This window comes from Homalodisca vitripennis, chromosome 3 (genome assembly GCF_021130785.1).
Source record: "Homalodisca vitripennis isolate AUS2020 chromosome 3, UT_GWSS_2.1, whole genome shotgun sequence".
Lineage (NCBI taxonomy): Eukaryota > Metazoa > Arthropoda > Insecta > Hemiptera > Cicadellidae > Homalodisca > Homalodisca vitripennis.
In genome coordinates, this window is record NC_060209.1 from 198,683,742 (window position 1) to 198,700,951 (window position 17,210).

The window sequence follows — 17,210 nt, forward strand, 5'->3', positions numbered from 1 at the left end:
CTACCTGATACTATGTAGCATTTGCTACTTTGTTTTCCTCTATGCGTTACACATCTGTTAATTGTTAGTTAATTGGCATACCTGTTTTTCTCTATAGGGCTGCATAGGTACAAAGTTTGGTAGAAACCATAGTAGGCAAACAACGGAGATCTAATTTGCATTGATTAGCCATAAAAGCTGGTGTTTTTCTTAAATTCTATAAAGGAATTTCATGGGGGAAATAAATAAATCGTTACTCGCCCTATTGTTGGTGGAGGTCGCAGTATGAGAGTATCAATAGGGTTAAAATATGAAATGATACTTTTTACATGACATTTTTCCTATCTTGGTACGCTTAAACACCGGACGTCAGACGCTTAAATAAGAGATATCACCGCCATAAAATTAGATAAATAGACTGAAATTCGACTCTTCTTCAAGCGTCTATATATGGTTGGCTGTAGCTAACAACATTTATTGCGTGTGTCAGACAGTTGGTTTTAAGTATATTCAGGTGGTAAAAATAGGATCTGAGGTATCACATATCGATCTCCACCAACACCAGAGTGGCTGATGATTTTTTTTCCTCCGTATTGAATTCATGAAACCCCAGTTTGTGTGCTCATACACAGCAGATTGGCTCTTCGGATCACAGACTATACCCGTATTCCTTCAAAACCACTTAAGAAACCACTTAAGAGATATCGGTGATGACTTCACAAAAAAAGGAATACTTCATTTACCTACTTCATGAAGTCCAGTTGCTGTTTGAATACAACAAGGCAACGCATTGTGCAAAATCACTCCAGTATAACTAGTTTGCGACATTGTAAATTATAAGTTGTCATAGTAAGACGGTTTATTATATTGCAAAGAGGTAATTTAAACTGGAACGTAAGGTTGATATAAAAGCCAAAACCTGTTACAATTACAATTATTAGTTAGGAACAGGTTGTTCCCTTGATTGTTCCTTGGAGTACTCCTATTTTACCGGTAACAACAGGTTGCGCTCCAAGAACATAGCTCTGTATTTAAGCTCAGAGACTGAATATTCATATTTCCTACGCAATCAATGATAATATTCATATTCTGTCCTTGAACTTTGGTGTGTTTAATCTTGTATTATAAGGAAGTAAAATATAGTAATTCTCTCTGTAGTGAGATGTTCAATTCGTATTTAAAACCACCCCAACGTAAATTAGGGGTCTTTTTCGTTTAAGGGCCAGCACAAAAGACCCTAGCTTGCCTATTCAAAACTCAGATCACGCGATGCTTGCCCGCTGCGCAGCGCTTTGCGCTGCTTGCTCTTTTAGAAAAAAATTAACTCGAGCTTGCAAAGCCCAGATCAACTCACCACGCTTTATTGACACACACAAAACTCAAGACAGAACTAACGCAGGTTTCATTACAGGCAAAAGATAAGCGGCGCGCGTTTACCACTGATAAGATAAGACGAGTTTATACTAGAAGTAGTACCTGGGCTACTGCCCTACGAACTAATAACACCAAAAAAACGATTAAATGCACTGTCAGTCAGGTATAGTATGTTTGTAAGGCGCTGGCCCTTAAACGAAAAAGACCCTAAATTAGTTTGATGTGCAGTTGTTCTAATTGAGCGAAAATGTTTAGTCAGGTTCAAAATCATCGTTTCTGACCACGCCATGCACTCCCTGCATTGCAGAGCTGTAGTTAATTCCTCATTAAGGTGGTTTTAAGCACTTGACAATTACTAAGAACCAATAATCTATCGTACAAATGTTTAAATACAGTGATATATATCCAATATAGTCAACAGTGATACATACTATACGTGTTGTAGTGTGTGCTACAAGATGTTAGGCTACCGTAATGTGTATCAACAGGTTTGGATCAACATTTATTTATACCATAATATGACTCTGAAGAGTTTATGTAAATGTAATGCAAATAAATGCCAGGGAGGAATAACATTACTAGAATATATGTGAGAAACCAAGTTTCGTGTAATGTAAAAGTGTCTGTGATGAAGCATCTTTTAAAATGACATTTACAGTAGTCAAAATTTATTTAATGTGTAGTACGGAGTTCAAAAACTCATAACAGAAATACTATTAATGTTCCCTAATAAAATCGTTCAATTTAGCGCCTCCTTTGGGAAAAAACAAGAAAGGCATCATCCACATATCTTCCACCAAAATCTTCCATTTTAACTAAGCCAAAATTCAATTCCTAAATTCAATGGATGAGTGGTTTTTGCTACAAATCCTCCATAAGTATTGGAAAAGTAGACTCTACTGATGATTCACTTGCTATGTGCTCATTTTAAAATATGTTTTACCATCCATCTCAAAATAAAATTACGTTTGTCAACAGTTTTGAATTTATGATATGATTTATGGATGGCCCGAATGTTTGAAGAATTGTCAAAGAGAATTTATTTATTTATTTCCAAAATTTTAAAGATGCAGACAATTTAGTTGTGTACTTATAAGACTGTTGAATTGACTTGTAACCATATAACTAATTATATATAGATAAAACTACATCTAGGCGACAGTTGAACTTCCACGGACTTAATCTAGAGATGTTCATCATCCGCGCCCGCTATGTAATCAGTGCCCTTAATTGTGTGGAATAGGTTAATCTATTACAAGTAATCAGTGTGTCAGGTGTGACCTTGACCCGGCTTGAGATTGAATATTCAAACAGAGCTGGATAAACTCATATGCGAGTGCCTTCATTACGGCATGATCAACGCCTGTAAATACTCAACTGTGATTGGGATACGAAGTTTTAATCTTTTTGCAAGAATCTTGATGACATGAAGGCTATCTATATATATATATATATGTGATAAATGCATGAAATTAGTTATTGCTCTGGTTATTCTCATTAATAAATTTGCTAAGGTTGATTTATCGTTGAATAATATTAAACCCCAGTTGATCGTGGGTTTCAAACCACTTAAACGTAGGTTTGATTACATTTGCTGAATCTAATTTTCTTGCGTGGGCCGAACTCAACAGCCTCTTTGTTTTTCAAACACGAGAATGGTTTTGGTAGGTTTTATAACACCATTTATTTTTGTAATGTTTTGCTCTGGTACTTTGTTGTCGGAGATCCATTGGCTAACTGTTCGCGCTGGATCTCTAGAACAAATGTCTAACAGTGTACGTCTCAAAGACCAGACTGATCCTTATATCTTTTATAGTCCTCTGTATGTTTCCAGTGTTGGACTCTGCCACCTTGTCTGTCGGAGGTCTACTCACAGGGGACGCGTACGCTCTGGGTCACTACGACCAGTGTCTAGACGTGTACGTCCCTGAAACCAGACTGAGAGGGCAGCACTGCCTAGCTACGCTGCGTTACGCCCCGTCTCCTGCCGTATACCCTCAATACTACGCTCCTCCAAACGCAACCTATTACGAGCCATCCCCCCAGTCACCTGTCTGGGAGAAAGTTAAGGTAAGCTTAAGGTTAACATCGAGTGATTGACTTTACCGTCATAGGTTATCTCAATGTTAAAACACCATTAATGAACATGTAAAGTTTGAGGGATAAACTTAGCATTAGTGTAAGATCACAAACTGCAATGATGTGTTCTCGCGATTAGTCTATTAACCAAACAGACGTTTTCGAAGACGTGTTATTGGGCTCAAATATTATAATTTACGAAGAGTAAAATACATATATCAGTGTGCAGCTCCCTCCCCTCCTTTTTGTGTACATGAAAATGAATGTTTATCACATTGGAGGAGAGGTTTATAATCAATACTAGATAAGATATCTGCTGATAACTTGTACTCTAGCTCTCTCTTGTTTTCTTCTTTTGCAGCAATATATTCTTGTTTTCGTGTTATTATATTACGTTATTCAACGAACTGAGTGAACACGCTGATCACTTTTATCGTTAGTGAAATTTATTGTTTACATTAATATTAATAAATAATAAATTCTAACGAATAAAAAGAAACATACAAATTGGAAATGTTTAAAAGCTCTACTTACAAGAATTACATTTTTCTCCTATGTAAAATCTTGTTGAAAAACCCAAATGGATGACAATTGGGTCAAGCACAAACTATCTGATTCGTAGTACTCAGATTGTTGGCGTTTTAAAATGAAACTGTCTAATGAAAGAAACGCAAACACGAAAGGGTCGTAAAGAAACATCTAAATTATCTTGTTAGCTGAAAGACGAGAGCTTTATTGCTAAATTAAGGACCCTTGTCCTGATAAAGTAATCGTTAACTCTCGAGACGATAGATGTGTCAGCCAGCTAGATAAAGCCCCATTATTCTTAATTATACGCTCGCTTTGATAGTAATTTCCCGGGATTTGAGCATTTTTTATTAAAGAAATATAAGGGATTATCTCATGCTTGATTTGACGTCTGAAACTTTATAGTTATATCTATATCTCTACGTTTATCTCACAGACAGTGACCGAAATAAATGTTTTGCTGACTTCAATTACTATCGTGAGAATTTAATTCGTATTAAATCTAGTAACGTGAGATTCAATACCCATGTTTAACTACAATTCCTTACTTTTAATCCCTTATATTATCTATGGGACTAGAACACATATATTTTTATATTTATGTACCATTGCTAAGTCACTAATGATAAGACCTGGAAAATTCAATAGCTAAGGTTTTTTAGACTGGTGTGGTAAAGTATATTATCCATGGCAAAGTAGTCAAATTATGCAATGTAAACATGCTATGGGATATTTTGTAGAGGTTGTAAAATTATTATTCTTACTGACAAAATGGTACTTTAGTTAGGTTTTAATGCTTTTGTATCTAAGGCTTTGAATAGAAGATACCTAACAATTGGTTTAGCGAAGCTTCAGAAAAAGTTTATAGACTAAAGTTGAGTAGTACATATCCGAATTCGTAAGTACTGATTGAGGTAAATTTAGGAGTGGTTCCAACTGAAATTAAGCATCATTTTTGGCAAATGTAAACACTTGAAATTAATTAATTGACATGTATAAAAAATTGTTGTTTTGCTTATATTTATCAAATGAAATCTGATTTTAAATCCGGGTTTGCTGCATATTGGATTGCCAAACCCTAATAAATTAAATATATATTAAATTGAAATTTTCTTAAAATGATTGCTCTTTTGAAAGTAATTAAAAATTGGATAACTATTACTTTAGATTGTAAATAGTGAAATTGGTCGAAATAATGTTAGTGGCACATATATCATTCATGGCTGTTTTTTCACAATTGTTTAAAACATTCATCATATTGTAATTGTGAGCGTCTAGAAGTTCCTTGCTGGCCAAATTGGTGAGAATTGCAGTTTCCTACATCCGCTGCAGTTTTCTACGATTGTTAATAGCGGTTTTACTTGCAGTTAAACGTATATTTATCAAACAATTTACGTCTTTGATATTGCGGAATGTGAATATCATGGAAAATCCCTGCAACTCTTTCAACACTAATTTCTTCAAGTGAGTAGCCTGAAATTTGAAATAATGGTTACCTTTGTGTTTCCCGTACTTATTAGATAACTCTATAATTGTTTTGGAAATCCGGGTAAGCGTGGAACCCGGATAGGTTTCTGTGACTATTTTGTGGTCTTGTAGATGATGTATCCGAAGTACGGGTGGAGGTTATGTTGTAATAAGTCAAAAAGTTCGTATTGAAACTTCACATGTAAATTACACCCATTCCTTTAAAAGCTCGTTTTTAATCCAGTGTTTTAGTCTTAAAAATAAAATTCCAAAAGACTTAGGTCAAGTGAGCTAGGTGCAAAACTTCTGTTTTTATCGAATGTAATTTGAAAATTTTCATTTGGAACCTCGTGAACAATTTTGGTATAATCAACCGACTCAAAAACATTTCAAATACTACATATTTGCTTTCAATTTGTAGAAATGTCAAAAAATCAAGCTCGAAACATACACGAGAACACACATAAGCGCGCTTAACCTAGAAATAATAATAATACAATTAATAATTTCTAAACTTAACATTAAAACAAATTTAACTTTAAAACGTTTTAATTAAATAACTAAAAATAAAAACTATACCTTACAAACCAAAGAGATGTAATATTTTATGGCAACTCTTTCATTTTTATGGTATTTTTCTTTTTACAGTTGTTTTTTAATGTAAGATTTTGTAAGGTTTGATTAAACACATTGCATTATTATTTTATTTTAAACTTTAACATTGTACTATGAAATGTGGTTTAAATATTTATAGGTTGGATGTAAAAAATAATGTATAACTTATTAAGTCAGCTCCTTGGTAACACTGTAAAGTAGGTTGTATAATAGGCCTAATTTAATGCAGTTAAGTGATTAAAAATGCAGACACCAAATACTAACATTAAGGTACTTCTTTTTGCTTAATCAAATTGTTTTAAACATAACTTACTTTTTATGTTTGTTCAAATTATGTTGAAAAATGTGCTTTTGTAAGCATTAAATGCCTTTTCTACACGTATATTATAGATTTATAATTTTAAAAGGGACTACTATAACGTAACTGAGGTCCATATAATAAAAGTTATGTGTAAATTATACAATACAATCATAAATGTTGTAACAATTACTACGTTCGTAACAAAAGTGATCCCTTTCCGTTGTATAAAGGCTGTTAGAAAACTCCCAACACAATGAAAATGTGTGTAGTTCAGATTGTGTAACATTGTAAAAAAACTAAAGATTTGCGAAGGAAAGGCTTGGAGATATAGATGGACCAAAGGATCTGAGTACGCGGCCGAGGCTGTACTAGCCATCCACAAAACATTAACCTCACCTACACGCTGTCATTCTGTAATTGATTTAAAATAACTGAACTATCGCAACTACTTTTATTTGAATGTAACCACCACGAGACAACTGAAAAAATCTGTAAATATTCCAGTCCTAGCCTCTATGATCACGAGAATACCGAGGGATGGGCTCTAAGGAAAAGTCGATGTTTTTGGAAAAGACGCCCCTCTCCCCCTCCCACCCATCCCTTGGTCAATCTGTACCCGGAAGATAATCAGAATTCGTTAACTGGTGATAAATTCCAGAATGACTCCCGGAAGACAGTTCTGCATTCGAGGTCTTATCTTTTGAGATAAAGGTTCTGCAATTCTTTCCCTGTTTTATTTTGTTTGTTTATCTTAATGTCGAATGGCAATTATTTGTAGTAGCATCCGTTCTCCAAATGGTTTTTGTGTCTGGCTTAGAGCCAAGGATTTAGAGCTGAAACCTTCGGGAATCACGTCACATAATGGAGTTTTCGACAAAAAACCGCTATCGTTAAAACGCTGACGTAGACATTAACGTAATATGCAAAAACGACCTTGAACGCTGATGTTGAAGGGCTGGTCCGCTCCCATTAAGATTTGGAAATACTACACGGTCCGACAAAAAACCTGTCTGCCTGTTGACATGCGGGATCAGCGTCACCAATATGTTAAATTATTTTAGTATGGAATTTACAACTGACGAAATGTTTAGCCCTCCGACTGATAAGAAACTCCCAGAATGATACACTGGTTTTTGTCTTTACGCAGCTTTTGTTTCAGATTTTTTTTAAAATATGTGCTTAATGGTAAGTAATAAGTGTTATGTATCAATATTTTTGTTCGAAACCAGAGAACATGTTAAAATAATAAAAATATGCACTTACTTGGGTATTGTTTTTTTATTTTTCTATAAATTTAAAAACGTGTATTTTTTGTTTCCTAAGTTTTCACTACATGTAACTTTCCACATATCTTGATATAGTAAGATACTGTAAACATACAAAATATACACTGCTTTTTATTGAAAAAAAAAGGATCATAACGTACACTTATTTACAATACAAAAAAGTTTGTTGATACAAATGTAAAGTAAGTACAACTCTTTTCGGCAGTACGCATCGATATTGGTGTTTGGTGAATTCTTTAGGCAAGAGGAATATCAGATAATGATGAATTTTTGTCACTGTCGTTATCAATTTGTTCACAACCCAACACATATTCCACCGGTTTATAATCATCCAGATTACTTGAAAACAAATCTGGCAAAACAACATGTCATAATGCACTCCTATTTCCCTTTTTTACTTTCGTCACCATAACTAATATTTTCATCATCCAATAGTTCACGTATATAATTTGAAGATCGCCCATTTCACAAACATAACAATTAATTATAAACAATTAGCCTACACAATAACCTAACAACAGTAGCAACAAAGATCGTCAAGGCCGTGCAGCGCGTCACCAGCTGCATAGTTCGTCAGCTGTATGCCTTACGGAATTTGGATCGATATCAGCTGACAACGAGTAATATTACGAATATAAACTATATAAAACGAATTGATATTTATGAGTAGGGAATTCGACTGGTGCAAGTTAAATCGTTATAACTTAAACGATTTTCGCGTAATAATAGCGGAAAGTTGACCGACGGCTGTGCCGTCTTTATCGGTTCACAAGCGGTATTGATGAACGGCTATGCCATTTTTATCGGTTCACAAGCGGTATTGATGAACGGTTGTGCCGTCTTTATCGGTTCACAAGAGGTATTGATGAACGTCTGTGCCGTCTTTATCGGTTCACAAGCGGTATTGATGAACGGCTGTGCCGTCTTTATCGGTTCATAAGCGGTATTGATGAACGGCTGTGCCGTCTTTATCGGTTCACAAGCGGTATTGATGACCGTCTGTGCCGTCTTTATCGGTTCACAAGCGGTATTGATGAACGGCTGTGCCGTCTTTATCGGTTCACAAGCGGTATTGATGAACGGTTGTGCCGTCTTTATCGGTTCACAAGCGGTATTGATGAACGGTTGTGCCGTCTTTATCAGTTCACAAGCGGTATTGATGAACGGTTGTGCCGTCTTTATCAGTTCACAAGCGGTATTGATGAACGGGTTGTGCCGTCTTTATCGGTTCACAAGCGGTATTGATGAACGGTTGTGCCGTCTTTATCGGTTCAAAAGCGGTATTGATGAACGGTTGTGCCGTCTTTATCGGTTCACAAACGGTATTGATGAACGGTTGTGCCGTCTTTATCGGTTCACAAGCGGTATTGATGAACGGTTGTGCCGTCTTTATCGGTTCACAAACGGTATTGATGAACGGCTGTGCCGTCTTTATCAGTTCACAAGCGGTATTGATGAACGGTTGTGCCAGTCTTTATCGGTTCACAAGCGGCATTGATGAAAGTTTGTGCCGTCTTTATCGGTTCACAAGCGGTATTGATGAACGGCTGTGCAGTCTTTATCAGTTCACAAGCGGTATTGATGAACGGCTGTGCCGTCTTTATCAGTTCACAAGCGGTATTGATGAACCGTCTGTACCGTCTTTATCGGTTCACAAGCCTTATTGATAAACGGCTGTGCCATGTTTATTGGTTTACAAGCGGTATTCATGAACGGCTATCGACATATTGGTGTTGTTTTATAATATATACCAGACATAAGATCTTAAGAATTCTATATCGATAAATCTTGATTGTTCAACTTATCATTGTTAGTAGGCCCATTGTGAGAATTTAACCCTTTCAGTACCTATAGGTGTCATGTCTTTCTTAGCCACTAAAAATAGTCCAATGACCATAACAACTTAGGAAGTCCTACAAGTTGAAGTAGACTGAACTATTATGATTCCACTCTTGGCTGTTTAATAATGGTAGGATGTAAATTTTCATGTATAAATTTCTATCTTTTCACTACCCAAAGGGTTCTTGAATACCTTTATGATAACAACCAAGAAATAAGTAACAACAAAGTGACGCTATATTTCCATCTAATAAATCATCCTCAAGCGACCTCAAACTGCATGGAAATAAAACATCATTCAAAGCCTGGGTTATTGGAAGCCGCTAAAACCCAAGGATTGAAAGGAATTAAATAAAATTTTTATGGTAATTATGGACCGTTAAATGTTTAAATTAGTTGTACATGTACAAAATCCAATTACTTGTAAGGTAAACGAATCCACGGAGAACACTGGAGTTGTAAAGAAAATGAGATTTGATACGCAATATTCTGATAGCGTGGGTGGGGAAGCAGGTTGGCGGAATATTGAATATTCATTACACCCCAGATTATATTCAAATTAAATTAATTTAAAGCACGATTGATGATAGTGCATATATCTAAATGGGCTGAGCGTTAGTGAAACGTAACTGACCGCACCTCTAGAACGAATCGAACATAGACAGAATCGAGTTCAATGACGTTGTTTACACGTCCATGGGATTTGGCTGAGCGTTACTGAAGCCTATCACACCGGAATATATCTCGACAACGGATTGAGCTGTGGAGTTGAAATTTTCTTTGAATCTTCATTTCTATGTAGCCAAAGTCAGGTTGGAAGATTAGAAATGGCCTTACACGGTATTTGGCTGAGCGTTAGCGAAGTATGATTCATGGGGCTGCTACAATTTCTCTTGTGTCTGTCTGTCCCCGCAAGATAGCAAGAAACAAAAAACAAAATTATCCTTAGACTTGAAAATTTGCTTGAAACTTCAACGAGGCCTGTTATTTGACTTGGAAAATGTAGCATTTTGTAATGAAACTGTTGATACCGTTAGGTTTCCTACTTTAGTATAAGGAATCTCAATAATAATTTTGACAAAATGTAAGTATATTTGGAAAACGTTAGGTTGGAACTTCATACCTTACTGGGCCCAACATAAGATGGGAGACTTGCCCGGCGGGAGCAGCGCTTATATGAAGCTCGATGGTTGACATGAGTCGAACTAGCCAAAGAAAAAGGAAATGTGACAATGTGTTAGTTTATCGGAGTGAGATAGAGACAGAGATAAAGCCATAATACGATAGGAGGAGATGGAAGACGTGTATGGAGTGAGTTATAACTTCTCGAAAGAAGCATTGTAACTCATTCGCCGTTAAACGCAAGAAGTTGTACCGAATGGACAAAACACGAGGTTGGATACCGCTGAGGTCGTAGTAATGAATACTCGATTTTCAAAGTTTACTTATATGTTTAATTGTGGTAGATAAAAGCATCACTTCTAGATGTTGAAAATAAAATAATGTATTGCCACGTTGGTGCCAAATAGAGTGATAAAGAACTAAATGATATCATATGTGTGGGCCTAAGGGTTCCAATTTTTGATTTTGTATACGAACTTAAATATTATTTGAAACTTTAAAATTGACTTCTCTTCACGTTGTTGTCGACTCACAAGTGCGGGCGTCAGCATCTTGGCTCGACATTGCAGTTGTAGTCGGAAACAGTGAAGATTTAGTGGACTAGAAGTTGAAATAAGAGACTCGAAGTTGAATCAGAGACTCGGTTGAATTCGCCTAAAACAAAATCACGACGGTATTAGCCAACTTAATCGAGACAACTTAAGATTCATGACAATATAGTCTCGTCAGAAGAACATCACCACTCTATTATCAATATTAATCTGCCAAATAAAATATCAACCAAGGTAAGTTACTTTACTATCTACAATTTTACTTTATATTACATTAAAAATCAGATGTCTCGCATGAAAGGGCTAATTTATAATACGAAAATATAAATTTTACTTACGGACAAGGCGCGCGAGATGTTTCTCGGCAGCAGGAACGGCAGCTACAAAGTTCACGAGAGAAAAAATTAATACGCGCGCCAATTAAGTTATTAATCCGCTTAGAATTTAGTTCCAAGAACACCAGATGTAACTTATAGTGACGAGTAAAAGGGTTGCGTAAAATGTGTATTATATAAAATAAAACTAAATATCGGTACAAAGTGGCTTTGACAACTTTGCTGATGCACTCTGACCATTACTCCAATAATGACGAAGGGAAAATACAAATAACTGTGTTTTTTAAATAAACGATCGGACAAGTGTAGTGAAGGGCAGCACCGCTCGTGTTTGCTGCAATTTCAATGAAGTAGGTCACTGACAAGGTAAGGATTGCTAATACCTTTTTTATTGACAATGTGTCAGGATGGATAAAATGTCTCGTGTTATATAACGGAGCCTTGAACCAGGAGACTGGACTCCCAGACCTTGTGTGCTGAGAGCAGGTTCCGCCTCAGACACGTGGGCTAGTGTGAGGTCGGCAACATATTGTTCACACTATCTCGGCTTGCACACTAGTGCGGGCGTTACATTCTCACTAGTGGCGAAAAATCCAGCTGTTAGTTCTATTGCTAACATCCGCTTTAGAATTAAACAGTTTTAAAAACAATTGCGGACTCTTCTTGACATGGTTGAATCAATTTCTTGTTAGTATAAAATATAATTAACATAAATAGTACATATTTTATAATGTAGTATCACGGAAAGTAGTGCTAAATAATAGGGAAAAGAGTCTTTCCAAAGCTCGTCTGTGTAAAGTGCTCTTCTACGGACTCGAACTTTGCACTGGATTCGCGCTAGGGAACCCCGACTTTCCTAACTAGTTGTGAAATTGTCGCAGAAATCGTTTACGCCGTTTAAATACTCGTAATTGGAGTTTTACACAAGCAGTTTGCTTTTTATATTGCGACGTATTGAATATTGAAAATTATGTATTTTAGTCTACTTACATTTTTATGTATTTAATGTTATGTGCACCCATATGATAAATAAATATATTGAAAATTAGGTATGTTCACAATTGATATTTTATTACTGATACACATGAATGATATTTACTTGTATTTCATCACAACAAATCTATCTATACTAAACTAATGCCGTAAATACAAAATACTTATACAATTAAATCCTTCAATACAAAATATTAGCCTCCATGTACTACCCAATCCGTCCATATCATAACTCAAGCCATCCATTTATAGTTTAAGGCATACGTATAAAATTTAAACCAGAAATAACAATACCTACTTATTGCCATTAAAAATTCTACGATCGAATAGGCTGTCAGATATTTTTTTCATAAAAGATACCCTATTGTAACTGTACTAGTATATTACATTACGTCAAACAGACTCAGGAACTTCATTCTTTCAAGTTTGTTTTTTCGATGGTGTTAAGGAAACTGGATTTCCGGACATGTTAATTCGTTCAGTGATACAAAATGTAAAAAAAAACACTACGTTTTGAGATATAAAATTTTATTTCTTCTTAAGGTGGAAAACTAACCTAACACGTAACTAAAATCTAGGTTAAAATTAAAAAATTATACACACGCAGAAGTCAGAACAACCATGTCGTGTGTCTTAACTCCATGCGCACTATCTATAAAACATGGAATTAATAAAAAAACTCTAATTGTTAAAACCGAACTAAAGAATATAGGTCACAATAGGTCTGCACTGAACTTCCAACCACTGAAAACTGATCAGTGGCCAGTAGTAAATGGCGATCGTTAAGGCGAAAACAATATGACGACAAACCAGAAAGCGTTAGTGGGCATCAGATAACTGTTAACAGATTCTGTACTTTTAGTTTTGAAAGGATTACCTGTTACTAGCAGCCTGTGTTGTGGGATGCCAAAAGTAACCTTCCTTTGTGTATTGTGTTCACAACAATCCTGCTGAAAAGTATATAAGAAAAGGTGAAATAATTTTAACGATTAACTTCGTAAATATTTTAAGAGGAATAACCAGCAGCTTGTATTGAACCAAGAGTACAGCCCAAAAATGATTTTAACAATATTTTTCTTTTGTAAAATAATTGCATGTGCCATAATATGAATCTAACTGAGATGTGAAATTGAAAAAGGTCAAACATGTCACAAATGAGGTCGTTATCTTCACGTACAATTGACTTTCAACTTCGAAAACAAAAAGTTATTCTTTATACTTTTTGACAAACATTATTAACATATTCTTTGCAGTTAGAATCGGTCTGAATGCTTAATAATTTCACTGAAAAAATGTCCGTTGTCCTTAAAGAGACCTAAATCAAGAACTGACTTTTATTAAGATTGCAAATCTTTATGCATTTTAAAATGCTTTCAAAGTTGAAACTCTTTCCTGGTTATGGTGTGGTAGGTTGACTTCGTTTGCCCAGTGGGAGGCGAAAGATCTTCTCTTGGGTTCGTGGCGAGGAAGGTTGTATAAACTTTTAAAAATAAAACAACGGAGTCGAACTAATATATGATTTATTAAAATTAACACACTCTTTGGATTAGATTAATAAAATAATTAGGTTTGATTAATACATAATTAAGAATTTAGAATTTGGCTTCCGAAAAATTAAAATATGGATAGAGAGAGAGAGAGAGGGGGAGAGGGCCTAAGTTAACGTCTGTCGCGTTCCGCACAAGTTAGCCGACTCTCCGAGCATCACCTCAACATCGCCCGATCCTCCCGCTGCCAAGGCTCCGGACCAATCAGAGGGCGTTTCGTCTTAGGATGGTTCTCTGAGAGGTGCTGCCGCCTAGGCGATTCATTTAGTAATTAACGAAGTACATGGTGCTTTTAGACTGCTCAAGGCCTGCGTACAACACAACTATTGCTGATTTCAGCGCATTCCGTACACGTGGCTGCGACAACACCGGTGTCGTCGCATCACCGCGGGCTTCAATTTAATGCATATACAGGGTGTGGCAGAACTCCTGTCCCTTTCTTCTGAAGTTCTGAAGTGGCCTTAACGCCTATATTTTCCTATATCAATCCGGATGGCACTTGATGTGTACGGCAGCATTGTTACATATTGTGGAGGTCTTACCAGTATAAAGGTGGTTAAAATAATCACTAAAGTAACAATAAGACATTTTCGTAGTATTAGGTTAAACTAATTTATTTGTTAAAATTTTGGGGCGTTAACACCGAGGTGTCACACTCCCCCCACCTTTAGATCATGCTGCCCTCAGCATTGAGTACTTGTGGAGTACCGAAGAGTTCTTATTGTGCCTCCCATCCTAGCCAAACGTACAACTGCCACCCAGTCTACATCTGATCCCTTTTTTTTAATTAATTGGTATGCCACAGGTAGATGCATTGAATTGATAGTGGAAAAGAAAATTTGAAAAAGCTTCAACATTACTATTAATACTAGGGACGGAATTTTGACTCGAAAATTAAATTCGGACACCTATTCGCGACTTAGGCCTTCTCTCTTTACAACATTTACATAACATTCTCTTACTCACTATCACAACGGTCTCTCTCTTTATACTATTACCGAACTACATACATACATATGTATGGCTTAAAACCAAAACACACCCAAGTTAAAATATCAAAACACACAATTACAAAAGAAAAACTTAGGATCTCTACAAGAAGAAATAAAAACATGTCATGAATATCAGAAAATGAAAGAAACTTAACACTATAGACTACCTAGTTCTTACTAAGGTCAAAGGACCAGTCTCCCTTAGGCTAACGAATTCTTAAGATCTAAGATTACTAGACATTCAAACGTCTACAACCATTATGACATCCCTACAACAAATACATTGGCATCGCAATAGCGACAATACAACATGTGATTAAAATTAAGCTAACAGGGTGACTGTCGAAAATGTTATATTTTTTGTTTTGTTTTGCCACTCTGGGTTAGTGCACTTCATGTACCCTTAAAAGAAAACCAATTATAACAAAGTAATTGTTCCAGGCACATGTATCATAATTTGGAACGCTACTCCCTCATTCTTGGATAAGCCTCATGAGATTTCACTTGGGGCCGGTTGCTTCGGTCACCCCTAATTTTGAAAGTCACCCGGATTGGTCCCTTGTAAAAGATACAGTAACATAGGAAATTCAGTAATTGTAAACTTAACACTAAATGGAGCTGCTCATCAGGCTTACATAGAAGCCGCGGAGTTCTCCTGACACAGGATTGACCTTCCGTAGCCATCAGTACAAGCAACCTCGCAGTAACCGGCAAGTCAGCTCCCTAACTCTAGAAATACTGATTGACTACGTCTAACCATTGACTCCCTTTCAACTTACATGTGACACAAAAATTCCTTAAATAACAGTTACATTTTCAGTGAATACATAAAATATGAATAAACATAAGGGTTGATACCCTGCCTACTATCTTAATACAATTCTGCAGACCTGGTAAAGACATCTTTTCTGTCTTGCTAATGGGGTCCGGAAAATCCCTTAGCAAGACACTCTCAACGGCGTTATTACTGGAATGTCACTTCATTTTAAATTTAGGAAAGTTATTCGAGCTGTTTCAGTGTATCTATAGTCCGGTTGGGGAGTTGAAAGGAAAGGGTATTTGGGTTTGGGGGTGCCGGCTTTACCTTCCCATAGATACCAGTTTGACTCGAGCATTCTTGATCCTCTTAGAATATGCTACTTACTTTAATAGAATGTTCAAAGAATAACTCTGCCATTACCAGTCTGCGTTAACATACATACACAAGTCAAAACCAAGTGATCAGCATACAGAGAGCATCAACAAACATATTAGGGGATCCCCAATCACTCTTCCACCATGTCTCTACGACTAAGAATCCAGAAGCACTCGTTCAGTCTCGACACAGGTTGATCTCCGGTTTTTTTTTTTTAAGTAATACACATACACACATCCCGATGAAGTTGTAAGTTTGCAACTAATTTCACACTTACTTAAAGTGTCCAGGGCCCAACTTTCCACTCCTTGTTAGATTACCGTACGGTCAGTTTGACGTCAGTTGCGGTTCGTGGGGTTGACATACTCCCACTCTGGTCTCGATCAATTTCGCCTTGATCAGCATCTGGTCTAGGAACAGTGCGTACAGCCTCCTCGAGGGTCTGGAGAGGCGACTCTGTCTGGGCGGCCTGCGGATGCTGTGTGCTATCTCCCAGGGCGGCACGGAGCAGGTCGGCAATTCGCACCCTCCATCTTAGCAACAGAACAACAACAGTTAACACCACAACAAGAGACGTACCACTAAACGTTGCATACTTAATAACCATCCGTCTGTGATAGTGGGACCTAAGTAATTGAACTGTACCTTTTAGGGAATATTCTTTAACACTTAGGGTGCCCAGCTGATCATCTAGTCCCTGCAAGACTTTCAAAGTTTCATTTACATCATGTACCAGTAAGCTGTGTTCTTCACTACTGTACATTCCATCAACTTCTGGGAAAACAATCTTTCCAAATTCACTCGAATACGAGGAGCTGCCGATAAATCGGGCAGGCACCCTGTACCCATCAGCAATCAGATCACATCTGTCTTGCTTCGGTATTTCACCCTCACCTTTCAGGGTGATCGCACTTACATTCAGGTTCGCATCACGCCCAAAACAATTTAATATAACTCGTGTTTCTTTTGATGTGGCGTAGAGCCAGCGGGTAGGTGTTCTAATTAGAACGGGGGACTGTAAGCCAGATATCAACTTTCTACTACATAACGTTACGTGTTCTTTCATT

At 36.6% G+C, this 17,210-nt stretch overlaps 1 protein-coding gene across 1 annotated transcript in view; it reads left to right on the plus strand.

Annotated features, from left to right (window-relative positions):
* LOC124358015 (nose resistant to fluoxetine protein 6-like) overlaps positions 1–17,210 on the plus strand; it is a 90,300-nt gene that overhangs the window by 42,035 nt on the left and 31,055 nt on the right. The window contains exon 3 of the mRNA XM_046810241.1: positions 3,188–3,423. Coding sequence (XP_046666197.1) covers positions 3,188–3,423 — 236 coding nt within the window. The remainder of the gene's footprint in view (positions 1–3,187; positions 3,424–17,210) is intronic.